The following is a 26,089-nucleotide window of genomic DNA, read 5'->3' on the forward strand; positions in this document are numbered from 1 at the left end:
CTGTCAAAATCCACATACAGAAATGTGAAGCATTTCAAAAGTTATGTTTCATTTTAATTTATTAATCTGTGATAAGTGGACAAGTGATATGGTCAAATAACCTTTTTTTACTTGTAACCTGGATCAGAGGCACAATAATTCTATATACATAACGACAGCTTTAAAATAACAAAAATGAAGGTACAGTGCTACATTGACTTACATAGTGAGGACAGTAACAAAATAGGAAGGTAAACATTTATATTAGAACAAACAGTATGCAATAACTATAGTAAAACAGACACACACATTTAGAACGAATCATCATCATAATCAACCACCCCTTTTCCCCCATTTTTCTGCATGGCGTCAGTGTGCTGCATCAGCTGCAATCACCTCTTTTGATTCAATGCCACTCTCATCTTCTTTGACTGTTGCAGGCCTTCTGTCACACCATTCATCCATCTTTACCTGATGTCTATCTTTCATTTTAACTTCTTCCTGCCCTTCCCAAATCTTCACCAAATCATCTTCTGTTTTCCTACACATATACCTGAACCACTGTATCCATTTTCTTTGACATTTTCTGCAATTGGAGCAACTTTTGCTTCAGCTCTGATGTCATTTTTGTGCATCCTACCACCCGTCTAAGGCACTTCATCTCCATCTCCTCCAGCTCTGATGTCATTTTTGTGCATCCTACCACCCGTCTCAGGCACTTCATCTCCATCTCCTCCAGCTCTGATGTCATTTTGTGCATCCTACCACCCGTCTCAGGCACTTCATCTCCATCTCCTTCAGCTCTGATATCATTTTTGTGCATCCTACCACCCGTCTCAGGCAGTTCATCTCCATCTTCTCCAGCTTCCTGAACTTATCTGGCTTCACTGACCAGATTTCTTTAGCCAGTGGCAATTCCTGATCTAGTGCCTGTTAACACTAATTTGAAGAGAAAAAAAAAGGTCTGTTCTATCATCTGGTAACCTTCCCTTCTCCCTTAAGGAGGAGCACCAAGCTCTATATGTCCCCACCCTCATGTTTACATCAGCAAGAGCAGAAAAAATGTGGATGTGACGATTGTGCCCTATAACACTTTGCACCTGTGGAGGTTGCCCCCTTCACCCCAACCTAACTACACTTATGATTTTAGCAACCAGAAGTACTGGTCACTCCATTGTTTTGTATACTTTACTTTTCAGCTTCTTTATTATTCTTTGCTTATGCACTGTCCCTGACACTCTGTGCCAGTTTGTTGCAGCCCCACTGATTCTAGCTCTGACCTCGTCATTCAGACTTCTTTCTCATCAGCCACCCCAGATACCTGAAGCTGTTGATCTGTTCCACTATTTTCTCTTCGGTCTCAGTTTGCAGCTTCTTCTGATTTCCCCATTTGTTGCCATGACAACGTGTGTTGTATATACTCATTTTCATCCTATGAGCCTTCAGTTTTACATTCCATTCCTCTGTCACTTGCTGAAGTTCTGAGTCTGCCTGCACTGCATCTGTATACAGCAGCTTTGCTGAAATGCTCTCTCCAGTCTGTTTGCTAATTTAGTCCATCACCTGTATATCATTGTGCTTAATTGAAATTTGATGCACCCCCACTTCCACTGGGAAACCCCCTCGGTGAGTCTGAGCATACTGATGTCATTGTGTCTTTGTATATAGCCTTCACTAATTCTGCCAATGTTTCTGGGACTTCAAACTATTACAGGACTGCCCAAAATCAGACTTCTTGGGATCTTTTCATATGCTTTGTTCACATCTAGGAATGCCTATTTGGGTTCTTTCCTCATCTCTAGATTCTTCTCTACTATCTGACTCATTGCAAATGTTGGGTCAGTTCTGCTACATCCTGATCTGAATGTGTACTTTTCATATCCCATCTATCTTCTACTACTCTGCGTTTTCGTTTTATCAGTTATTCTCTCCCGCACTTTCATACTGTGTGGCAGGAGTTTGATGTCTCTATATTGGCTACAGCTGTGAATGTTTCCTTTGTTTTTGAATACTGAAATAAGAACACTTATTATTCAGTAATTTGGGATATGCCTTACTCGCCATACTGCTATGACTACCTTCAGACACCATTCCAACTACCCTCAGAAGCCATTTCAACCATAACTCGCCCTACATCCTGATCATATCTGACGTGCTCTCAGATGAGTTTGCTTTTCCCTAACTTCATTTTCCTTAGTGCTGTTCTTGTTTCTTCATCTTGCATTGTAGGCTGTGTATGGGACAAATGAGGCAGTACAGCTTGTGTGTGGTTTTCTTAATTTAGATGCTGCTGGAAGCATTCCTTTCACCTGCCTTTGATGTCCAGTGAACTGGTGAGCCGGATGGCGTTGACAGCCATGTCAATGGTGTCTAATGTCTATCATATCTCTCTGACTGTCTTTGCCCTGCAGTATAACAGCATTTCTTTATGTCATCTGCTGAGGCATGTTTTTAGCTGGTAGAGTGCCTCTGATGCCTCGTTCTTTTCTTTTGTGACTACTCTTTCAGCCTCTTTGTTGGTTAACCAGTATTTCTTGTTATCCCAGTCTGTCTTTTCTGTCTCCCACTTTTACACGCACTCCTTTATTTTGATAACTTCCTGGACTTCTGTATTCCACCACCTGCTTTGCCTGTGTACCTTATTTGCATACCTGGCTCAGCTGTATATTTGTTCTGGAGTCTTTACACATGATATTTTGAGACACTGACATTCTTTGAGTCCATCTATTTTTTCTCTTGTACTTTCACTCCAGTCAGCTTCCAGGTACTTGGTCTAGTATCTGTTGACCTCAGAACATTCACTGACCACTGTATACAACTGATTGTGGCTACTAGTGGTTATGCCATGGACTAAAGGTTTCACTGGGGATGACTTTGCAATCTGCGATTCCTCCCCAATGCACTTTTTATCACTAGGAGGCAGTCAAACTGAACTGCATATTGGCAACTCTTGCATATGATCTTGTGACTGTCTCTCTGGCTGAATCATGTGGTAACTCCCATTAAACCATTTGTTGGACATAAGTCTAGAATGACTCTGCTTCTTTATACCTGTTGTTCCACTCGTGTAGTCCAGGCAGTCCTCATATCCTGTTCTATTTTGATATGAGAATTCAGGTCCCCCATTGTCAACCAGCTCTTGTTGCCCTACTTGATCTAGTAGATCCTGCAACTGCTTCCTGAAGGAACTCTTTTCCTTACCATCACAACCCTACTATGAGGCGCAGCCTGACACTATGAATATCTTTATACTGGAGTCTGACTACCATGAGTCTGTCACTAATTCTGATGACATCCTTCACTGTCTTCAGAAGAATCTCCCTCACAACTCCTATGCCACTTCTAGTCGATCCTCCTCAGAGTAATAGACTTGCGATCCCAAGCCAATTGGCTTTACTGGATTTCCCTTCCAACTGGTCTTCTGGATACACAGGAGGATGTTCAGTCCCCTTCTTTGGAATGAATTTATTTAACAAACACTCAACATTAATATGGGTGGAAAACTCAGCCTAGGTCTCTGTAAAGATTACAAAGAAAGGACAGAAGGAGGTAGGCTGTGCTTAAACTAAAAACGAATTTACAGCCTGCTCAGACAGCAAGAGACATTTCCGTGAGGCGCATTCCACAGCAATAAGTCTACAAGTAGCTCTTTCAGCATTAGGACTCTGAGATTAAGATCAAGATGACAGAAAATGTATTTTTAAGAGGGAACTTGGCCAAAGCTGAACACTTGAGAATCAAGGTCATGAGTATCGCAGTACCTCTGTAGAGAGGGTAGGAGGCAGCTATCATATAGGAAGGACAGGCAATGATGTTCTGTCTAACATAATATTTTTGCAGTATGCAGAGGTGGGTCATAGCTAGAGGACATAAATGTTCAGCCTAGTAATAGCGGCAGTTCCAAAAATGAAAGGTATAATACTAATAGCGACTTGAATAGAGACTAGTGGTAGAGTGGTGTATATGAATAGTGGGGTTCCTATTACATGATCGAAGTTTTGAAATTTCATAGGTAGGTACTAGGCTATCAGCCCAAGGGTCTAAATAAGCCTAGCCAACAAGGTTCCCTGGCTTATGCCACCCAAGGAAGTTAATTTCCTGTGCCCCTGTTGAGCAGAGCCACAGAAGTGACCCCCGGGGTGTATTTCCTATTTCCCATCCACTGCTAATAAGGAACTTTGTTTGGCATAGATGGGTAGCTTGTTCCAGAGTATAGGAAGTCTCTGGGACAGGAATATAACCCTCCAGCATGTCCTGTTTATTGTGGTGACAAGGTTTAGGTCCCTAGAGCGTATAGCTCAGAGGGATTGGGATTTATTTAGGTGTAGCATGTCCAACAGCTCTGGGTTTAACATAGCTTTATATGTTAAGCAGAGATCTCCACGGAGTAGGCGATATGCTACAGAGTAAATCTGGAGTTGTTTGAGACGGTCAGTGTAGGACATCTGTTTGAGGCCAGTAATCCTCTTTGTGAAGTACTTCTGTGGCCTCTCCAGCTGCGGCAGATGTCTTGTAAGCTACATTCCAAAAGGGGCATTCTACTCTATAATGGGTCTAATGAGTGCCGAGTAGATGGGAACAATGACATATTTTTTCCTGGATGAGAACCCTTTTGTGATGAGGTGTGCCACATAGAAGGATTTCCTGACTACTGTGGCGATGTGATTATCAGTGGAGAGACTACTGTCCACCTGGGTCCCAAGGTCTCTTATCACACATTCAGCATTAAGTAGACTGCCGTTTATGTGGTAGTTCATGGGTACAAAGTTTTTACCAAAGGGGATGACAATGCACTTTTTGTCACTGAGTTTGAGGCCATGCCTCTGACACCAGGCATCTATCTCAGTGAGGCCCTTCTGTAGGATGTCCACATCATTTGGGGACTCGACTATGGCTCCTAGTTTGCAGTCATCTATGAACTTTGTTAGCCAGAGGCCTTCTGTGTTAGCCTGTACTTCAGAGAAGTAGATACCAAACAGGAGAGGTCCCAGGACTGAACACTGTGGTACTCCACTTGTCACTGGCTTGAAGTCAGATTTGGAGTCTGCAACTTTTACAGTGAGGGTTCTGTCAGCGAGCCAGTTGGCAACCCATCTTGTGACATAGGGATTTATACCTAGTTTAGTGAGTTTAGCTATAATTCCAGAATGGGGGATTGTGTCAAAAGCCTTGGTGAGGTCAAGATAGGCTGTGTAAAGCACCTTACCCTCATCTATGGCTTTGGTGACTGCTTCGATTAGGTTCAGAAGGAATGAGCTGCCTTTCACAAACCCGAACTGGGTGGGGTCCAGAGTTTGGAAGTTACCAATGTCTTTGTTTATGAGTTCCATGATGATACGTTCCATGGCCTTGCAGACCAGGCTTGTCAGGCTAATAGGGCGATAGTTCCCAGGATCAGTGGTGGCTCCCCCTTTGTGGAGTGGGATAACTGTTGCTGTGTGCAATTCAGTGGGCACAAAGTCTGATGTGAGACTATGATTGAATATGGTGCTAAGGTAGGGAGCCAGTTCATTCTGAAGTTTGTGTAAAACGCAGCCTGGGATGTTGTCCAGCCCCACGAATGGTGTGTTTTTGGTTTTAGAGAGTGCAGCTTTTATCTGCATAGATGTGATTACAGGCACTCTGCATTCTTCCTATATAGATATGAGCCTTTGGGGTGAGAGGGGGGTAAAGTTAGCACTTAACCTATCTGACAGGATGTTGGCAATATCAGTTGGTTCTGTAATTTTCCTGCTGTTGTGCTGTAACTCAGAGCAGAGCTGGGTGTTGCCATTGAGATTCTTGACATAACTATAGAATGCTTTGTGGTAATCAGTGGCAATTTTGTTTTCGTAGCTAGCTTTGGAGGATCTTATAAGGGATATCAGCTTCTTACTGAGGCTGACCAGGGAGCTCCTCCACTCATGGGATTTTACTGTCTTTTGCAACAGTTTCTTCCTTCTGTTGTACAGTTTGTTTATGGCAGGGGACCACCAGATTGGCTTCCTTTTTTTGGAGGATAGCATCTTGGTTCTGTTTGGGATAGCACAATCCATGCACTTGTGTAAGTGCTTATAGAGTGCATTTGTGTAGGATTCAGCAGTCATAACTGCATTATCCATCTGCATGGGTGTCATGAAGTTCGCCACTTCTGTCTTAAGAAGCATGAAGTTGGCTTTGGAGAAATTCGAACATAATAAAGTTGAACCCTTATGTTCGAAGTTTTAAAACTTTGAACACGTAAAAAAAAAAAAAGAAAAAACTATCTGTTATTGCACCCCCCATCTCCCCCGCTCTTTAAATATACCAACTCCGAGATTGCGCTACAGTGCAGTAAAAAGAGCGGGGGGTGTAGGGGGGCTTGCCCCCCTACTTACAACAGAAAGTTATGTTTTTTTCTTTTCTAATTTTTTTTTTTATGTATTCGAACGTTTACAAGTTCGAACATATGGTTTTGACCATATAGCATTTGAACTTGTAAAGTTCTACTATGTAATATGAACCCGAATAGAGACTAGAGGATGAGCAGTGTATATAAATAGACACTAGTGCCAGTGTAGTGTATATGTATAGAGACTAGTGGTAGAGTGTTGTATATGAATAGAGACTAGTGGTAGAGTGGTGTATATGAATAGAGACTAGAGGATGTGCAGTGTATATGAATAGAGACTAGAGGATGTGTAGTGTATATGAATAGACACTGGTGGTAGAGTGGTGTATATGAAAAGAGACTAGTGGTTGAGTGGTGTATATGAATACAGACTAGTGGTACAGTGGTGTATATGAATAGAGACTAGTGGCAGTGTGGTGTATATGAATAGAGACTAGTGGTAGAGTGGTGTATATTTTTTTGGCCTTTAATAATAATGTTTAGCTCACTTGAGTGTCATAATCTCTTTAAGATTCATTTTTATTTCTATTTTTTACAGCATGTCAGTTAATTGATTCAGATGTCTTTAAATGTATTTTCCTTTGGCTAATTCCACCCATTTCTGATGAGATGGGCTTTACAGTGTTGGACACAACGAATTACCCTTCGCTCCTGAAGACAATGCAAAGTACCAGAGAAATCAGAAATGACTTGAAGAAAAAGGCTCAAAGTCAAGTCAGTGCACTCTCAAAGAACTGAGCCTCAGATAAATTATAGTGCTTCTGTCCACCTTTCTAACTAGCAATCTAAATGTATGTATGTGTGTGTCTCTCTCAAAGAATTGAACATATTATGAATTGCACTGCTCCTCTGTACCTATCCATCCAGCTATCCATCCCTCTATCCATCTATCTATCAATCCATCTATTTGTATGTCTCTCTCTCTCAAAGAACTGAGCCTATGATGAACTGAACTGCTCTTCTGTATCTGTCGATCCATCTATGTATCAATATGTTTGTCTGTGTGACTGTATCACTTTTATATACCTAGAGTTTATGTGTTGTGCTCAGTGCACTGACTCCTGATAAAGTCTGCACTGCTGTCTTAAACTTCAGTTCATATATATCCATATATATCTGTATGTATACATACACACAAACACCCACAAACAAGTGAGTGCACAGAGAGAGACACACACACACACACACACACACACACACACACACACACACACACACACACACACACACACACACACACACACACACACACACACACACACACACACACACACACACACACACACACACACACACACACACACGGTTACTGTATCTAAGAGCAAATGCTCAAAAGAGTGATCACTCTTTTATTTTATTATTTATTTTATTTTACATTTGTTTACTGGGAAAGTCCAGCTGGATTTTGTGCCAGGGTTCACGACATTATTAATAGATGACCAAAAGAGCTTGGGGTTATTTTTCCTGTTTGAGTTCCAAAAATATTGTCGTCTTTGCGGATAAGTTTTTTAGAATGTTTGCAAAGTTGTTTAAAATGGAGAAGATTGGAAGGGTTATCAGAGGTAAGCCAGAGCTTCCAGGCTTTGCCCCTGTTTCATATAGTTTCTTTTGTGGTTTTAGAAAGCCCTGGGAGCCTGATTGGGTTTGATTCTAACGGATCTGGGGGGTGCCAGGCCGTGGAGAATACTAAGAAAGGAGTTGTTGAAGTAAAGAAGAGCGCCACCTAGTGGTACGGTTTTGAGACAGCTCCAGTTGTGACTTTTCAGTATTGTATTAAATTGGTTGGGGCAAATTTTTGAGAAGTTTTGAATGACTTCAACATTGTGAGTTTTAGAGAGAGGAGTACAGCTGTGAATAGTGTAGGCTGGGAGGTGGTCACTAAAGGAATTTGGAAGGGTGCCGGAATCTTGATACTTGGAAGGGTCTGAAACCAAGATCCAGTCTAGAATTGAGCCTTTGTTATTTTTGAGTTATATCAAGTGGTAGACGTAATTAGTTGAGTAAAGTGGATTTGGTTAATGCTACTGTGGGATTGAATAGAGGAAGTAGTTGCCCAGTCAATATTCATGTCACCTAATATAATGGTTTCATATCTGATTGTATGGGAAATCCAGGAAAGGATGTCTTCTAGAACTGAGACATTATTCCAGGGTGGAATGTAAATGGCTGAAATACAGAGTTTTTTGGAATTATTAAGGTTGAGGAATGCATTTAGGATTTCAGCATTATGGAATTTAGGAACAGTATTAGGAAAGGTGGACATGTTAAAGGTATTAGGGTAAATTAAGGTGACACCTCCTCCTTTTTTGTGTTTCCTGTCGACCTTGATTACATTGAAATTAGGATGATTTGAGTTCTACTTAGAGTTTGCCAGGCATGAAATTCAGAAGTTTTATTGCAGATGCTTTGAAAGTTAATGGTGGATATATGGAGGTTTTTATAGGAGGAGGGATCTGGGTTAGGGTGAATTTCTCCTGAACATGTGAGGGAGGAGAAGAAGAGAAACAATTTTAGGAAGGAATCTTTTAACTTGGAGAGAAAGAGGGTGGACTATTGTGTATGAAGGATAAGGAAAAGTTAGAAGTGAGTACTAGGGGTGTACTGCATAGGAGAGGAGAATGAGGGAAAAGGCTAGGAGATACATGTGAGTAAGAGTGTTCTTTGGAGGTGGGTTGTAGGAGTGCTGGGTTAAGTGTGGGGTTAGGGATAGGGAGATTGATTGGAGAACGAGAGGAAGCGAAGGGGCATGGAGAGGGAAGAGCTACCCTGCAATCAGATTGGAGCCACCTAATCCAGGTCTAGGCAGGTGGTGAGGAAACTACCGAGAGAGGCCTTTTGTTATATTTCTTAACAGCAGAGTTTCCACTAGAATAAGCTGAATATTAAGACATCAAACTGTAGTTTCTGAGACCTTACACAGGTATGTTTAACTTTTTCTGCTTTCTATTAAGGTTTTTATGACATTTAGGTCATTTGATGAAAATCACTCTATCCTATATACGTATGTATGTGTATTATATATATATATATATATATATATATATAAATATATATGCATATACAAGCATATACACACACACACACACATATATATATATATATATATATATATATATATATATATATATATATATATATATACAGATTTATATTTATAGATAGATGTATCTATATAGCTATATATATATATATATATATATATATATATATATATATATATATATATATGTATATCACAAACAAGAAAACTGTTATCTAAGACCATCTAAACTTGCTGTGAATATGAACCAATGTCTCCTTGTATAGATGTTTCTTCTAACTGGTATGTATTCATAATTCTATCCTTTCTTTTCTATAATGGTTTAAAATTCAGAAGCCTGGCTCTGTATATATGATATGCACTTGCAAATGTTAAACTAACATTATACCATGTTATAATATTGCTGTTTATCTGATGTTAGAGGTTTTCTCCATGGGCCTTGCTGTAAAGTTTTTATTGTTATTATTATTTATTTTTTTTTTGCAAAACACAGTTGGACTATTCGGGTACACAAAAACATAATGAAATAAAATAATTTTATATGCGGAATAGCACTTCTGGCTGACATTTATCCATGGCATTATAACAGCATGCATTTAATTATTTCACTTAATAGTATTCATGCTCTGTTATTGCAGAGGCTGTTTCATTTATGACATTTTTATCCTTTTGTGAGTGTAATACTGAATGATTTCTTATTAATTCTGATTTGATTTTGTGAGTTTGATCTGTAACACTTAGCAAAGTGATCAAGTCTGCCACAAATAAAGAACTATGCTTTTATTGAACAGCAGCTCTTTTGAAGAAATCTAGCGACTCGATTATTCAGAGGCCTTTTCTGGTCCTCAGGTATGCAGTCCTCTGTATATTTTTAACTGTTTTACTAAAAATGACATTGGTTTCTGTGTCTATTTCATGTTTTTGTTTCTGCTTTTCAAACTGCTCCAGGGTTTTGCGATAATCTAACAAGGATATGTCAGTCACATGGAGGCTTTCCTTCATAACTCTGTAGGTACATAGCTTTGTATTATATGATTTTTAATGTCAGTATCAGTGTCAGTGATGTCGCAGCTGTTGACTATTATCCATAGTTTTGATACAATTATTGTTTCAGCAGCCTCCTGTAATAATTTTCAAAATGTGTGTATCATAAATTGTGTTATTGTCTTGGGTTCAAAATAATTACAAAGTCTGACCACACCTGAGAATCTTCCTGCCTCTGCTGACATGCAGACATGCATGCATTTTTTTCCTCTAGCCATATTTGTATCATTGTCTACTAATAGCAGTAGTACAGTTTCACAAACCTGCACGATTCTGTGCTATTTTGGACTAAACTGACGTTTATTTACCATCTAAATCAATTTGTGGCAAGGCTGGGTGGCCTCTCTCTCTCAGCCTCATAGAGCAAGAAATCTGGACAAAGCCATACATAAAAGTGGGACAAAGGGACATGTTTTAAAATATTGCTCTTACAAACTTAGAAAGTTGATAGAACAACAAGTTTTGCATTAGCATGTATTTTATGAAGGGTATGAAATCTGAAACTCTAATTTATGTCATTATTTTCCAACTTCAGTCTTTAATAAGTTGCCACCAATTTGCCAGAAAACCACAATTTTATGAAAAGCAGACCAAACATATGAGACAAAAATCTGGACATTTTGTGAAAATCTGTACAGCTAAGAGGTATGCTGGCTAGTACACTAACATATTTCAATAATGTTTGCTTAAAGATACATGACTTTTATCTGTATTTTGCAATTGTGACGATTTTCTGATTTTTAGCTCATTAACACCTATGTGTGGAATTTCACACCTCTAGCAATCTACACACATCCTTGCATTCCAGTGAATTTTCTGAAAAATCTACTTATAACGCATAACATGAACAAATGTAAGTATTCTGTGAACAATAAAATATATTAAAAGTTTATAACTACTAATGTTATTTCTTATAAGCTTATAAGTATTCTTTACAGCGACAAACAATATTTAGGGCATTCACAGTGTTTCCAAAAATACCATAATATAACGTACACAAACCTAGAATTATATACATACACACACACACACATATATATATATATATATATATATATATATATATATATATATATATATATATATATATATATGGGTCTATGCATATGATCAAAAATTTAAATGACTGAAAGCCAAAATATCGAAATTGTGAAATATCTAACATGGGAAGTTGCCCCTTCTCCACTGTTGTGCGACCTTGGAGTTGGTATATATAATTAGCAGGGGGATATGGGGGTGCAGAGTGGCTTGCCTCCTTGCATTAAAAAGGCTTTCAATATTTCACAGTTTGGATATTTCGGATTTCAGTCATTTAAATTTTCAATCATATGGCACAGATCCATATGTGTGTGTGTGTGTGTGTGTGTGTGTGTTATGTGTATATATATATATATATATATATATATATGTATATATATATATATATATATATATGTATATAGAGTCTATATTAGCATATCAAATGGACTAAATAGCAAAGCTATTTAGTCGATCCGATACTGTCAAAATGGCAAAATAGCGAAGACACGGAACATTGAATTTTTTCCCAGGGAAAAAAATTGGTGGTCCGTCTTCGGGACTTTGCCATTTCTCCACTATGGTGCGATCTCGGACTTGGTATATTTAAGTAGGAGGGGTGTAGTGGGCACAGCCCCCCACATGGGGGGTGTGGGGGGGTGAAGCTCTCCACTTATCTTTGTGTTTAAGTGTTTTTAGTTTTTTTTTTTTTTTTTTTGCGGAGCAGCAGATTTTTTCCCTGGGAAAAAATGTGCTGTTTCGTGTGTTCGATATTTTTTGGTTTAGACATTATTGGTACGATGAAATAGCATTTGCTATTTTAATTGTACGATAATGCAATATAGACGCAAATATATATATATATATATATATATATATATATATATATATATATATATATGTGTGTGTGTGTGTGTGTGTGTGTGTTTGTATGTCTATATATATGTAAATATATACAAGAACACACGCATACATATACATGTGTTTATAGATATCTATCTATACATATATTTTTGTGAAACCTTCACAAACAAATTTTCATATCTGGGAAACTGTACAACTTAGACATATATTGTCAGAAAATTTGATAACCAGACATGACCTTTCACATGACAACAAGAGATGTCTCTCCAAGTGCATATTTACTGAGATATTTACAGAAATATGGGAAGATATGCTTAATTATAGCAATATAAATATCACTGAATATCTCTCAAGACGTGCAACTTAGAATGCAAATAACAGTGACAGTTCTCTTCAACAACATCAGCGGTTTCATCTGCTACCATGCAGTAGTTTATGTCACTTGGTTTTTGAAGTATGAAGTACATATAAACACAGTGCTTATTTTGCATGATTACTAACAAACAGCTAGTGATATCTCCAGCACAGCATGACATAAATGGGACATTGACTAGGAATGTTCCTGCCTCCCACCATCATACTCCTCAATAGCAAGTAAGCCTCTCAGTTATGAAGATATGAACTTAAAAATAAGTTGCATATACTGATTCATTTCTCCTATGGGACATTCTAGAGTAACAATCTTAGTGTTATTTTATTAATAAGTTATTGTCCTTTCGAATAATGCATATTATATATTATAATATATTATTAGCTGGTAAGTTACTTAGTTAAAGAAGCCATACACAAAAATAGACTGGGTGCCATAAGAAGCTACTAAAATGGAACAGAATGTGTCTTTGTGTTTCTGAGGTTATTACCTTGCTGTGCTTTATGCAGTCTATGCAAAATTAACTTTTCCTAGCTTAATGACTGAAATATTTTTAACTTGTTACCTTCAATGGAGCTCTGGAACTTTGCACAGTAATTTCCAACGGATGGAGCCTAAATGTTTTGATATAATCAAATTATGTCCTCTCATATAAAACAAATGTTCATATCTCTGTAACCAAAGGGTTTACTAAAGAAGTATAAATGTCAGACTCCTTAGCAAAAACTATTTTTATAGCTGTAGTATTATTTAGGTTCTGGGACTTAAACTGGATTTTATAAGTCACAGTAAGCACAGTAACTATTAAGTTTGTAATATTTTGTAAATAACCCAGAAACTACTCATGTTACACACATAATATCAGCAGCATTTTTATCCAGCTTAGAGCTTTCATATGAGGCTAAACAGTTATGTCTGTGCTACTTGTTTGTTGACATATTTAGAAAAACATGAAATGTATGGTAATGTAATTCAATATTATACAAACAAAAATTAATATCTCTTTACATCCAGTAGAACTAGATTAAATATCAATGCAGTTGTGTTTGCCATTGTGCAAGCTTTAAGATGTAATCTCTTAATACTTTGTATGTAGCATGATTTTGGAATTACTAATGCAGATATGAATAAGCAATATTTGATGCCCAGAGGTGTCAGTAGGATGCAACCACAGAAGCACCTGGAGGCATCACCGGGCTGTAATGACAAGAACTTGGCTTAGATGAATAAGTTTTAAATTTGCTTGCAGTTCAGCTAACTTAAATTCGCAGTTTTGTGGTTTTCCTCAGCACCTTAAAATGCAATACGGCATATGGACTCTCTAGAGTTAATGAATGTTGAATTATAAAATAGCCAAGATGGAGTCCCATATAACACTATAAAGTAACTTGGTTTATGAGTTATATTTTTCAGATGTTAAGATAATAAAGACAATCATTAGTGAGAAATAACAATTATTAAAAAGTAAAAAGAACTCACACTCACTTCTAATTCACAACCACCATTTTTCATTTAAACTTGTCACAATGTATTTGCTAAACATGTTGCATATTGTTAATAAATGCATTAGACCATAAGCCTCATTGCATAATCAGGACTAAGTAGAAGTTTTTAAAATTTTGTGGTTGCAAAAGCCAGTATTGACTCATGCTGTGAAATAAGAAAATTAACATTGCTGATTCACAAAGCTAGCCATTCACAGAACTACAGCAAATCCTAAATGAACAACGATGCAGGAGGCCTCTGTGGAGTCCATTTATGTACTTATGTGGATCAGATCTGGGGAAACAGGCAGATTCAATCTTGGAAACTGGAAGGCACGATCTAAAGCAATGACCAGGTTTAACTCCTTCTACATACTCCTTTAATGCAAGTTTCACATTAAACATTTTTTAACAAATTGCTTGTTTAAAGCAAATTTCATATTAACAACAAATTGCAATCTCACATAAGATATTTTTCTTAGTGAGCTAATACATCTTCCTGAGATGGTTCAGAGTGCTCTAATCCCTAGGATCATATTTCTTAATTTCCTAAAGGGATCCACTCATCTCCATTTTTGCTCTCTGATGGTCTGACTTTAGTTTCTTTTTTCTACATCCAGATCCAAAATGGTAGCGAAGGCTTTCTTTCCATCACCCAACACCTGAGACATCATCTCAGGCACTTTATTCTTTGACCGGTAGTATGACATTACGGCAACAATTTCAGCAGGTTCTCATCCTCTGGACTGGATCTAAAGTCACTTGTTCTGCCTCATCAATCCAGTTCCTTCTCCTTCCTAAAAGATAAAGATCATCTTTGTGTATTTTAATGTCATTTCACTCCTCAGAAAAGTGCCTCTCATTACTTACAGAACATGCATTTTGAAACATTTCCTCGGCTATACTGTTTATTACTTGCCACATGTGGACTGACCCCATGTCCTTTAAGATGCCACTTCAGTTGTATGATAGGATTTCATCTTCGTGCACAGATTCACTCCTACCTTTAGATGATATTACAATAGCAAGATGCAATTAGGATATTAATGCTAAGCCCATCTTTTTTCATTTAACATTCTACATTATCTCTATTACTACTTTCTCCCTCAGTGACTTTCCATCTGTCCCATGACATCTTGAATGCTTTTCGGGATTCCTTCTCTATCACCTATTCCAGTAGTCCATTCCACAAATCCACAACCCTCTTTATGAATGAGTACTTACAGAATTCCAGGCAATAGTTAATCCCAAATTCTGTACCTCTTCTTTTCCTGTTGTCATTCTTATTTAAGATGAACCCTTCAGATCTCCCTGACGTAATTCTGTGCACCAATATAATGGTGTCTATTGAGAACAATTCTAACTCCTTTAATCTCTGGTCATACCCCCTCCTCTTCATCCCATGCACTTTTCTGGTAGCTTTCCCTCTTCCCTCTACATTACTTCCAACAGCCTAATATCCCTTCCCTTGTACAACATCCAGAATTGCCGATAATATTAAAGCTGTGGTCTGTCCAAGCTCTTTTAAACCAAATGTATTTACTTCTGGACTCTAACCTCAAAGGACACCTGACCTCCAATGTTCTGTTTGCTACTAGTCCTGTTCTCTCTGCTCTGGTTGGTCCATTGCAGGTGTGATCAGCACCCGCAGATCCTTTCTCTACTTTGTTGCCAACATTTCCACTCCTCCCATTGATACCTTATACCTTGGTTGTTATGATGTTAGTGAAGCACTTTGTATTTGTCTGCACTGGAATTTAAATGCCAACTTTCTGCCATTTAGGCAGCTTTTCAAAATCCCCCCTTAGACTCTCCTGTATCATCTATTCCTGCATCTATCTTTGTGTCATTAATAAACAGATTGACATAGTTCTCTACTCCCTCAGATACTTCTGAGACAAACATGATCTATTAGTTAATCTACTAGTCCTTTTCCTTATTTCTGACATCATCCATCTGAGCACAATCCTCTGTGTTCTACCCTTCAATCAGGCATCAATCCAATTCCACAGTCCTAAGACTATTCACCACTCCTCCAGTTTTCTTAATCCAGTGTTATTTCCCAACTCTTCCAGTTTTCTTTAGCCCCGCTCTGTGGGATTGAGTCAAAAGCCTTGCCGAACTCCAAGTAGATGATGTTAGAAAACTAGATTAGGTTTGACTGGCAGCTTCTTCTGGACATGCACCCATATAGGTTGCTGCCCCTGAAATTACTCTCATCTACAAATACTTCCATATCACTCTTAGCATTCTGTCTTTAACTGTCCTTGCCACTGCTGTAAACCTAGATGGTCTGCAGTACCCTTGATTTACCACTTGCCCCACTCCTTGTACAAGGATATGACCCTTGCTGTCCTTCAGTCCTCAGGCAATTCTTCACTGGCAAGTGATCTTTTGAAGACAACAATCGAGGGATCTCCCAGCACACTGGCCAGATTCCTTAAGACTCTGGCGGTCATCCCTAAGGACAAACAGTTACCTCTTCACCTAATCCGGCTCTGTTCTGTGGAATGCCACTAATCTCCCTTTCCTGCCACACCTCAGTCCACATGTGGCATCTTCCCCTTAATTTTCATTGTAAACACTGAAATAAAGTATTAATTTGATACTTCCATTTTTTTTACCTTATTGGTGATCAGATGGGGTTTTCTCAGTGTCTGGACAAAGTGTCACAGTAATTATAGATACCACTGGGGTCTCATCTATAAATTTACAGCAGTTCAGTAAGATCTGACCCAAGAGTAAAATGAAGTAAAAGAAAATTAATATATATTGAAACTAATGAAGGGTGTATTCACATATCTAATATGAAAATTTTCAGAGACCAGAATGAATACGCTGGGGGTGTGGCAGCGGCGTATGGGTTGAAGCTACAAAGTAATAGTGTGATGAAAGAATCCTATGGAGATGGTGCAGTAATAGAGGATGAGTCAAATATTTTAAGAAGGTCTGAAAGACTAAATAATAAAACCAATGTGGCTGAAACTTCAAAGACAACCACTGTGAATGAAAGAATGGAACCTGGAGTTGGGCAAGGAATTAAAACAACGGAACAAGCAGTTAGACCAAAAACAAAGGAGGCCAACAAAACCAAACTGATAGTAATGGAACCTCAGCAAAAAGGAAATGTAATTGCGGAAAATAATCAAGTTATTGATGTGTATCAAAGAATTGACAATCAAGTGAGATCATGGGCTCAAGTGATGGCAGATAGAAGAAATGATAAATTTAATTATTCGAATAAACAACAGCAACGGCCACAAAAAAACTGGTATGGCAGAAAGGGTCCAGGGAAAAACTGGAACAGGAAGACTTAGGTACTGTACATTTTAAAATTATTAATCTATCCAGTAAAAAACTGTCTTATGGAGATTGTTGTGTGTTAATTAAAGGGTGGAATTTTGCTCCAGCACAAAGGGCGAATAAGTTGGTGATGATCAACAAAATTAGAGACTATGTGAGGAAATTAAATTTGAGCATTTTACTTGGTGCACAAATGCAAGGTAATTGTGAAATGTATAAACCGAGTTGCTATAATCCCCCGTTAATCAAAAAATTAGAAATGTTCCTTAATGTATGTGAATTTCAGATGCTTGAAATGTTAATGATACGAATTTTAGATATTATAATCTAACAAAGAAAAGGAATGTTTAGATGCTTTAGTCAAGAATGAAGATGTTTTAATTTTTAAAGCTGACAAGGGTGGTTCTATGGTATTGATGGTTAGAAATGAACATGAAAATAAAATGAAAGAAATGTTGTCTGACATAAATTTTTATAGACCTGTGAATATGTCAGAAGTAAGAAAGGGATTTTCATTAATTGATTCCTGTGTGGAAGAATGGTTCTATACAGGAAGAATTGATGAGAAAACTAAAAGAAATCTATCTAATAACAACCCAAAAATAAGTAGGATCTTTGGTATTCCAAAGATCCATAAAAACCTAGATTCCCCACCACTAAGACCCATAGTGGTGAGTAGAAATAGCAAAACTGAAGGGATGTCAGTGTTTGACAAGCATCTACAGAGGGTAGTACCAAGGGGTAAGACTTATATAAAAGATAGTTATGACTGTATAAAAAACTGGAAGAGATTCAGGTGTCTGATTCACATTTACTGGTTACATTAGATATCAATTTTTTGTATACCATGATTCCGAATAAAGAAGGAATGGAGACAGTAAGGGTAGAACTATTAGAATCTAAAGTGTTCTCCCCAAGTACAGTAGGGTTATTAATGGAGATGATTGATTTCGTTTTGAGCCATAATTATTTAGAGTTTTATGATCAAATACATGTCCAAACAAATGGTGTTGCGATGGGTGCTGTTCTAGCCCCTAGTTATGCTAATGTGTTTATGCAAGGTTGGGAAATAGCCAGTATTTTAGAAAGTGAACATAGTAAACATATAGTCAAGATGTTAAGATTTATTGACGATGTCCTTGTAGTATGGGATGTTACTATTAATGAGTTAAATAACTTTTTAAAGTACATTAATGTTTGTTCCTATATAAAAATTACCTACAGTTACAATGCAGATAAAATCAATTTTTTACATCTGACAATATATAAATATGATAACAAATTAATTTCTAAGATTTATAAGAAAGATTTTCAAAATAATATGTATTTGCATTATTCTACTTTGCATCCTAAAAGAACTAAAGTTAATATTGTTAAGGGACAACTTAAAAGGATTAGTAATTTAACTAAAGATGATGAATTGCTTGAGCTTGAAGCTTCAAATTTTTGTGAAAGGATGGAAATAAGAGGATGCCCTCAAGATGAAGTTCAAAGGTTGTTCACTGATGAATTAATTAAGAGGAACAACACTGGAAATAATGTCAATACGAATGTTGGTGATAAAACACATAAAAGTTATAGTACAGCATTAGCAATACAATATAGTACAGATTTGAACACTATAAAGAATATAGTGAGGAGAAACTGGGGAATTTTAAAAGGAAATAGAGAAATTATGGAGCAAATAGGAAATGAACCCAAGTTTGTACAGAAAAGGGCTAGAAACTTTAAAGATCTTTTTAAAAGTAAACTAAATAAAGTTAAAGAAGCTGAGGAAAGAAAAGGGAAGGTTAAATGTTATAATTGTAACTATTGCCAATATTTATTTACTGATAGTAGTGAATTATTAGTAGGGAAAACAGTAGTCCAAGTCCCAGGGAGGTTTACTTGTAAATCAAAAAATGTTACTTATTTATTGATGTGTTCAGAATGTAGATCATTTTATGTGGGAAGAACAAAGAGAGAACTATACAAAAGAATTTATGAACATAGTAATGGAGATACAAAAAAATGCTATGAGCAAACATTATGTTTTGGACACTGTGCATCAAAATATTAAGTCAGTAAATGTTGAAGAAGAACTAGGTTGGCTAGGATATTGTTGGCAAGTTAAACTAAATGCTTGTTTCCCTCCAGGTTTAAATAATAGAGAAGAGTTTGTAATGTATTTAAAAAGAAAGGGGTTGAAGCATTAATGTATGCATGGTTACTGTGCATTTTTATGTCACTGTGCTTTTAAATGTTAAATGGTGTTTTAAAATGTTAATGTAATATTTAAAGCATATGTTTTTATGGTAAAGCCATAGTCTGAAGACGTCTCTTGCATACGAGACGAAAGTGCTTACTATTGGCTTGGATTATAATAAATTTCTTCGTACTGACACACACAGCTTTTGTTTACTTCTTGCTGTATCATTGTCTGCAGCGATCTTATGTCCAAATACATTACCTACTTAATTCTTCACTTTTCTGACCATATATCTTAGTACGGTAATTGCTGTATTGCTCTTGCATATTAATAATGGACTACCATCTCCTTTAATGTACTCTATTGGCTGCTTATGTATTTCACATACATCAGCTTAGGGATGCAAACAAAAATGCAAATACATCCCCCTTCAGATATTTGCCATTATATGCTAATATGGCTTGAAAGTCACCTGGGGAGTGTGCCTGTTGCTGTCCTTTTACGTTGTTATTGACCATGTGATTGGGCACTGATTCCTGACTCTGCAGGGTCATAGCCTGCCATGTTCCTTGTCACTCTGCTGAAAATGTAGTTTTGTTCCTGTAGAGCTGCAGCTACAGTGGACACACTGCACTAAAGAAGTCTACTTTTCATATTCTCTCTTACAGATAATGCCATTATTTTGAGGCATAGTCCCATAAATATAACCTTATTTAATGCTGACATTGGTAAATATACTCTCTATCCAAGGTGCTTTAGCTAACAGAATTGTCTGTGAGAAGTCAGTGCTCAACCCACCAACAATAAACCGGTCATTTAAACTTTTCAGAAAAGATAACTGATGAACATGTGTGTGGCCCCCAGTGTGGGTGGGTGGCTTTCTCTCACACACCATACATGACTGCAATAACTCCATCTTACACAACTGATGAGAAAAGGAAAACACCCTGTAAAGACAAAATAAGCAATTGGATGTACCGCAGTCTTGCTGTGCAATAAACCTAAAAAATGTTGGATAATTTAATATTGTGTATTGGAGATTACATTTGATGATACCGTTTTCTTTCAGTGGTAAGTCTTACATAGCTTATCACCTCATTCCAAGCTTCTGAAATTTAGGGGGGTTACTGTTATCCACATGAATACTAGCAGTTGAAAGTACACAGTTTCCAAACCATCAGTAAAGTAACTGCTTCAGCTGTCTCTGAAGCTTGGCTCACTCCCAGTACAGCTTGTTTCTATTACGGCTTACTCCAAGTGCAATTTGTAGTTTACTCTTATGACAAGCTTATTTATAACTTTTATTTATCATCGCAGTGTAGCTGACAGTGAAATGTCCCTACTTGGGAACAGTTGAAAGCACTAGCAAAATATCAGTTTAAAATGTTGCACTGTAATATGAAGTTCACCTCAGTGGCACGCATTTACCCTTTCCAGCTGTCCCAGTTTGAGAGGAATGTGTGGTGGGATAAATAAATGAGTGGAAGGGGCATTTTTATGCTCCAGAATACTCTTATCTCTCACTCTACCTTTGCTGAATCGAATTAATGTGCTTTAAAAAGGTAAGCTGAGAGATTTTACCTTGGTTGGGGGTTTCTTAGTGGTCATCACCAAAGCTTAGCATGCATCTCAGTGTGTACTACTATATTTGCTGCAACATTAGCTTTATTGTGCCTGGTTCCGACATTCTGAAAAGGGTGTACGATGACAACAACCTCATTCCTTGCCGCTTTACATAGCATGGATACAATGCTCTTAAACAGCATTATGGGTAAAATGAAGCTAAGGGATCATTATTATTGATGACCCTTGATACTGTAGGGAATATTCATTTTATTCCAAGTTTCTCCTGACTAAATGGACAACTGAAATATAATACCAGACCCTCACACATGCCCACAACCAAGATGCCCCTATGATTTCCAGTACAGCAATACTTCTTCCCAGACACAAATATGGGACCAGATCAACACTATTAGGTTCCTACACCCCCTCCCTGAGATGGGAAAACAGTTAAATAGCTTCCCTAGTGCAGTTCCCTCGGGTGACTCCTCCATTGCCTGGACTCACTTATTGAATATGGGTCATCAGAACTCACACCTCTCAACCTCATAAAGCAAGAAATCTGGACAAAGCCATAAATAATGAGGTGACAAAGGCACAGAAATAGGGACAGTTTTAAAGCATTGCTCTTACAAACTTAGAACATTGACAGAATAACAGATTTTGCATTAGCATGAATTTTCCGAAGAGTGTGATGACTGAAACTCTAATCTTTGTTATTATTTTCTGACTTCAAATCTCAATAATTTGCCAGAAAACCACATTTTTTATGAGAAACAGACCAAAAATATGAGGCAAAAATCTGGACATTCTGCAAAAATCTGTACAGTTGATAGGTATGTCAGAACTCTGCATGGATACAAAACTACTGTGCAGGTGAAGCTGGCAACTCTTGATATGACTTATGAAATCAACAACAGATTCATTGAAGTGCAATCACTCCAGCTTGACACACCAAGTATTCTTTTGTCAAAATGCATTTTGATGCAGGATAAAGCCTCCCACAACTTCCCCTTCCCCGTACAGAAGGCTATTCCCCTTGCACACTCCAAGCATAATTACCACCAATACTGCATAACCTTGGAATATGTTGTAATGCTTTTTTTTGGAAGACCAATCCATCTGGCAGGCTGAAACAACTAGGGTTTGAAGTATTCATTGGACCTGATTAAAAAAATATCAGCTATAACATTGCCTTCAAGGGCTGACCTGTAACATGGCTCCTATTTGACCATAAAGTGGGTACTTTTCAGGTTCTTACAGACAGTGAGACACACTGGCTGTCTTTGAAAAGGAGTAGGACAACTAGGTGGGTGTTCATAAATTCATCCCTGGTATGACTGCTCAGGCCCTCCATAAAAAGATAGGCAAGGCCTAAGTATGGGAAATGCCAAGGCAAAAATAGCCGTCTGACTCAGTTGTCTTGCAATTCCTATGATCCTATTAGCGGGATAGGTATTCTAACTAACTTACTCCATCATCATTCTTCCATTTTCTGCTCTTAGATCTCCTTTGGTTATTGCTCTAATCAGAATTTCAGCACCTTCTATTCCTTCTAGATTTGTCTGGAAGCCTTTATCTAAGCTCAATCCCAGCTAAAATGGTAGCATAATAAGCAACTGCTGATGACACTCTTGAATTACTTTAGAACCACTGTTAGTGAAGAAGGCTTGCCACAAAGGGACGATGTTGGAAGGCAAAGTTGAAACATAACTTGGGGCCAGAACTTGGTTATATTTTACAATTTCATAGCTTGGTAGGATCTCTGCTACAACAATGCTCTTAAACAGCATTAGGGGTGAAATGGAGCTAAGGGGATGAATGGAAGAACGTTTTGTAATAAAGAAAACAGGCTGTCCTTTACTGTGAAGCAAAGCATTATTTTTTCTTAACCCCATACATTCTGTTATCATTCTGACATTTTAACAGAATGGGAACCTTAACCTTGTAAACTACCTTCATTCATTTTCACTTTTGATGGGAAAAGTATTTGAACCACTCATGTAACTATAGCAGAAGTCTATGATAATATCCCCTCTCCTGACCTACTTATCAGTGGCACTAATAGGATTTGTGTGCATCAGCAAATCCACTCGATCAGAAGGGCTCTAAGATTAATCATCAGGGTAAAAGGAATTCTCAAGAACACTGCAGATTTGCTACTGAAGTTGTTGCCAACTTGGTTCCACTGGTTTATTCCCTAATCTGGATATTTTGGCACTCACCATTTTTAAAACAGGCTTTGATTACATCTGTTTAAAAACTGCGGGTCTCAAGGTTTGTCTCTATAACTACAGACAGAATTCAGAAACAGGCGTAGATGGCCTCAAAGCGGGATCACAGAAAACCAGAGATTCAGAGACACATCAATTACAATGAGGAAAGATCTCGTTATTAGCTTATTTGCATGTCTCTGAATCACTCTGTGATTACTACAAGTACTAACAGGCCCCTTTCTTTTGCCCTTGTGGTAATCAATGCTAGGAGACAATACATTATGTTAAAACAGGCTCTTCCCTCATTCACCCCACACACACACACACACACACACACACACACACACACACACACACACACACACACACACACATACACCTCTATACCTCTTGTCTCTAAGTTCTAAGTTTAAAGAATGCCAATGATGTTGCCTTTTATTTTTACCCATCCCTCATAAATCACAAAAGAGTAAAGTCAGTCAATAATGTCAATCATTACAGTTTCTTTCCTTTTATATTATTCAGAAAACTCAGTGCCATGCAAAACATGCTACTCTATTAAATCTTTAACAGAATTAAGGTAATATTTATAAGGACTCAATGGTGTTGTTTAGTGGTGTTCCCCCTTTCTTATGTCCTGAAGTCTTGAGCATGGCCCCTGCACATCACAGACCATCATAGTCAATCAATAGAGCTAGAGTTTTAGATGTCTTATTGTGCAGTGAATGCATCTGTTGCTCTATTAATTTAAGTGGATTTAACTATTATGTAGAAATAGTCCCTGGTATCTAGTGCTCCCCTATTGCACCCATTACTCAATGGAAATGTACAATAAGAGAGACCAAAGACAACTGCAGAACTCGGGGTAGACAGCAGACCATTAGCAAATAGTCAAGAAACATGCAGCATCCTAAGTTAAGGAGCTTGTATACAATAGTGCTGGAATGGAAGAATACCTGCGTCTAGAGCAAGTTATGCCATAGTTCTCCGACAGATGGTTGCAGCATAAAGCTGCAGTCTTGTTCAATGTGCTTTGCAGTGACTGAGTGATTGTGGCTAAAGTAAAGATAACCAAAAATAAGAGGTTAGACTTAAAACATCCTATGTTGGATCTACGCTGGTTTTACTCACCAGCAAGTGGGCAACTTTAAAGTGTAGATCCCATTAGGATATATCATATGGACTAGAGATAGACTTGTATAAAGACTTCTTCTATTTGATATGGTCTTGATAGCAGAAATACACAATGTGCACTTAGCAAACACTTTTTTTTAACACTGCCTTGTAAGTGACAGATGCTGAAAAGCAATGTGTTCAAAACGCTGTTCACACACATGCGCGTGCACGCGCACACACACACACACACACACACACACACACACACACACACACACACACACACACACACACACACACACACACACACACACACACACACACACACACACACACACATGCGCACACACACACACACACACACACACACACACACACACACACACACACACACACACACACACACACATTATTTATTTATTTGTCTTTGTTTACTGCGAAGATCCAATTGGGCAGTACCCATTTTCAGAGGAGGACTGGGGAGAAAAGTTCCATTTTCTTACATTGCTTTATGCTAAGTTACAGTTAAACACAGTGTAGCTACATTTCTATTTACATTTATGCACAAAAAGTAGTTAAGTTTATACATTCTAAGATTTTACAGAGGTGGAAGTTGCTAAAGAGAAAGCCCATGTACATCTTGGTGGACTGTACATTAAATATAATCTTGCAGGCTGGCAGGCAAAATAAGACAGAGGATTGTTGAAGTACAGTATTAGGTTAACAAATGTGTCTTGTGTTACTTTATTTATTTTAATCTCATAACAAGCCTTGAACCTGGAAGATAGGGAATATCAGTATAAAGAAAAGAATCTATAACAAAAACATATTCATTGCACTAGGGTATCTTGAATCATTAACTAATAGTACAGGACTTTATACCTTCCAAATAAATAAGTGCAGTTATGATGTCAAACTGCAGACCACTGGCATACAGGATATCACAAATATATATTTTTATTTTACCTATTTCACAGTTCTCTCCAGTGAAGCCAGAGTCACAGGTGCAGCCAAATACACTTCCATTTGATTGACAGATGCCGCCATGGAGACAAGGATTATTCTCGCAGGGATCAGATACAGCTGTAGAATCAGAAAGAAGAAAGATTTAAGAGGAGATGGAGGAAAGATTAATCAAAGTGGCACCAGGTGTTAGAAACGCACATTATTTGTAAACTGAGGCTGGAAACAAACAGTCTGCATTGCAATTTCTCTCTCACAGTGACACTATCACACCCTTTCTTGTTTAATTTACCAGTGCCACTGCTAGCTTTCCTTGTATGTTTTATTCAGCTTACCTCAATCTTCAGAACGTTAAGTGGCAGCACTGATATTTAAGGATTCTGCCTGGGTCTCTTACTGCTACAAACCCAGTAGGGGGTCTTAGTACAGAAAGTAGGATTCATGAAACAAAGTCTGTTCATTATTGTTCTAGGTAACAACTGCTTCTTAAGTATTAAATTCTCATGGCCTGGCTATGAAATTAACCATTTCAGTGCTGATTTTGATGATTTGCATAAACCTTTCATGCATTA

General features: G+C 37.7%; 1 protein-coding gene across 1 annotated transcript in view; it reads right to left on the reverse strand.

Annotated features, from left to right (window-relative positions):
* LOC122787159 (versican core protein-like) overlaps positions 1 to 26,089 on the reverse strand; it is a 2,083,348-nt gene that overhangs the window by 531,421 nt on the left and 1,525,838 nt on the right. The window contains exon 9 of the mRNA XM_044053735.1: positions 25,521 to 25,637. Coding sequence (XP_043909670.1) covers positions 25,521 to 25,637 — 117 coding nt within the window. The remainder of the gene's footprint in view (positions 1 to 25,520; positions 25,638 to 26,089) is intronic.

The sequence above is a fragment of the Protopterus annectens genome, chromosome 13.part0 (genome assembly GCF_019279795.1).
Source record: "Protopterus annectens isolate FY-2018-M chromosome 13.part0, PAN1.0, whole genome shotgun sequence".
In the NCBI taxonomy this organism is placed as follows: Eukaryota; Metazoa; Chordata; order Ceratodontiformes; family Protopteridae; genus Protopterus; species Protopterus annectens.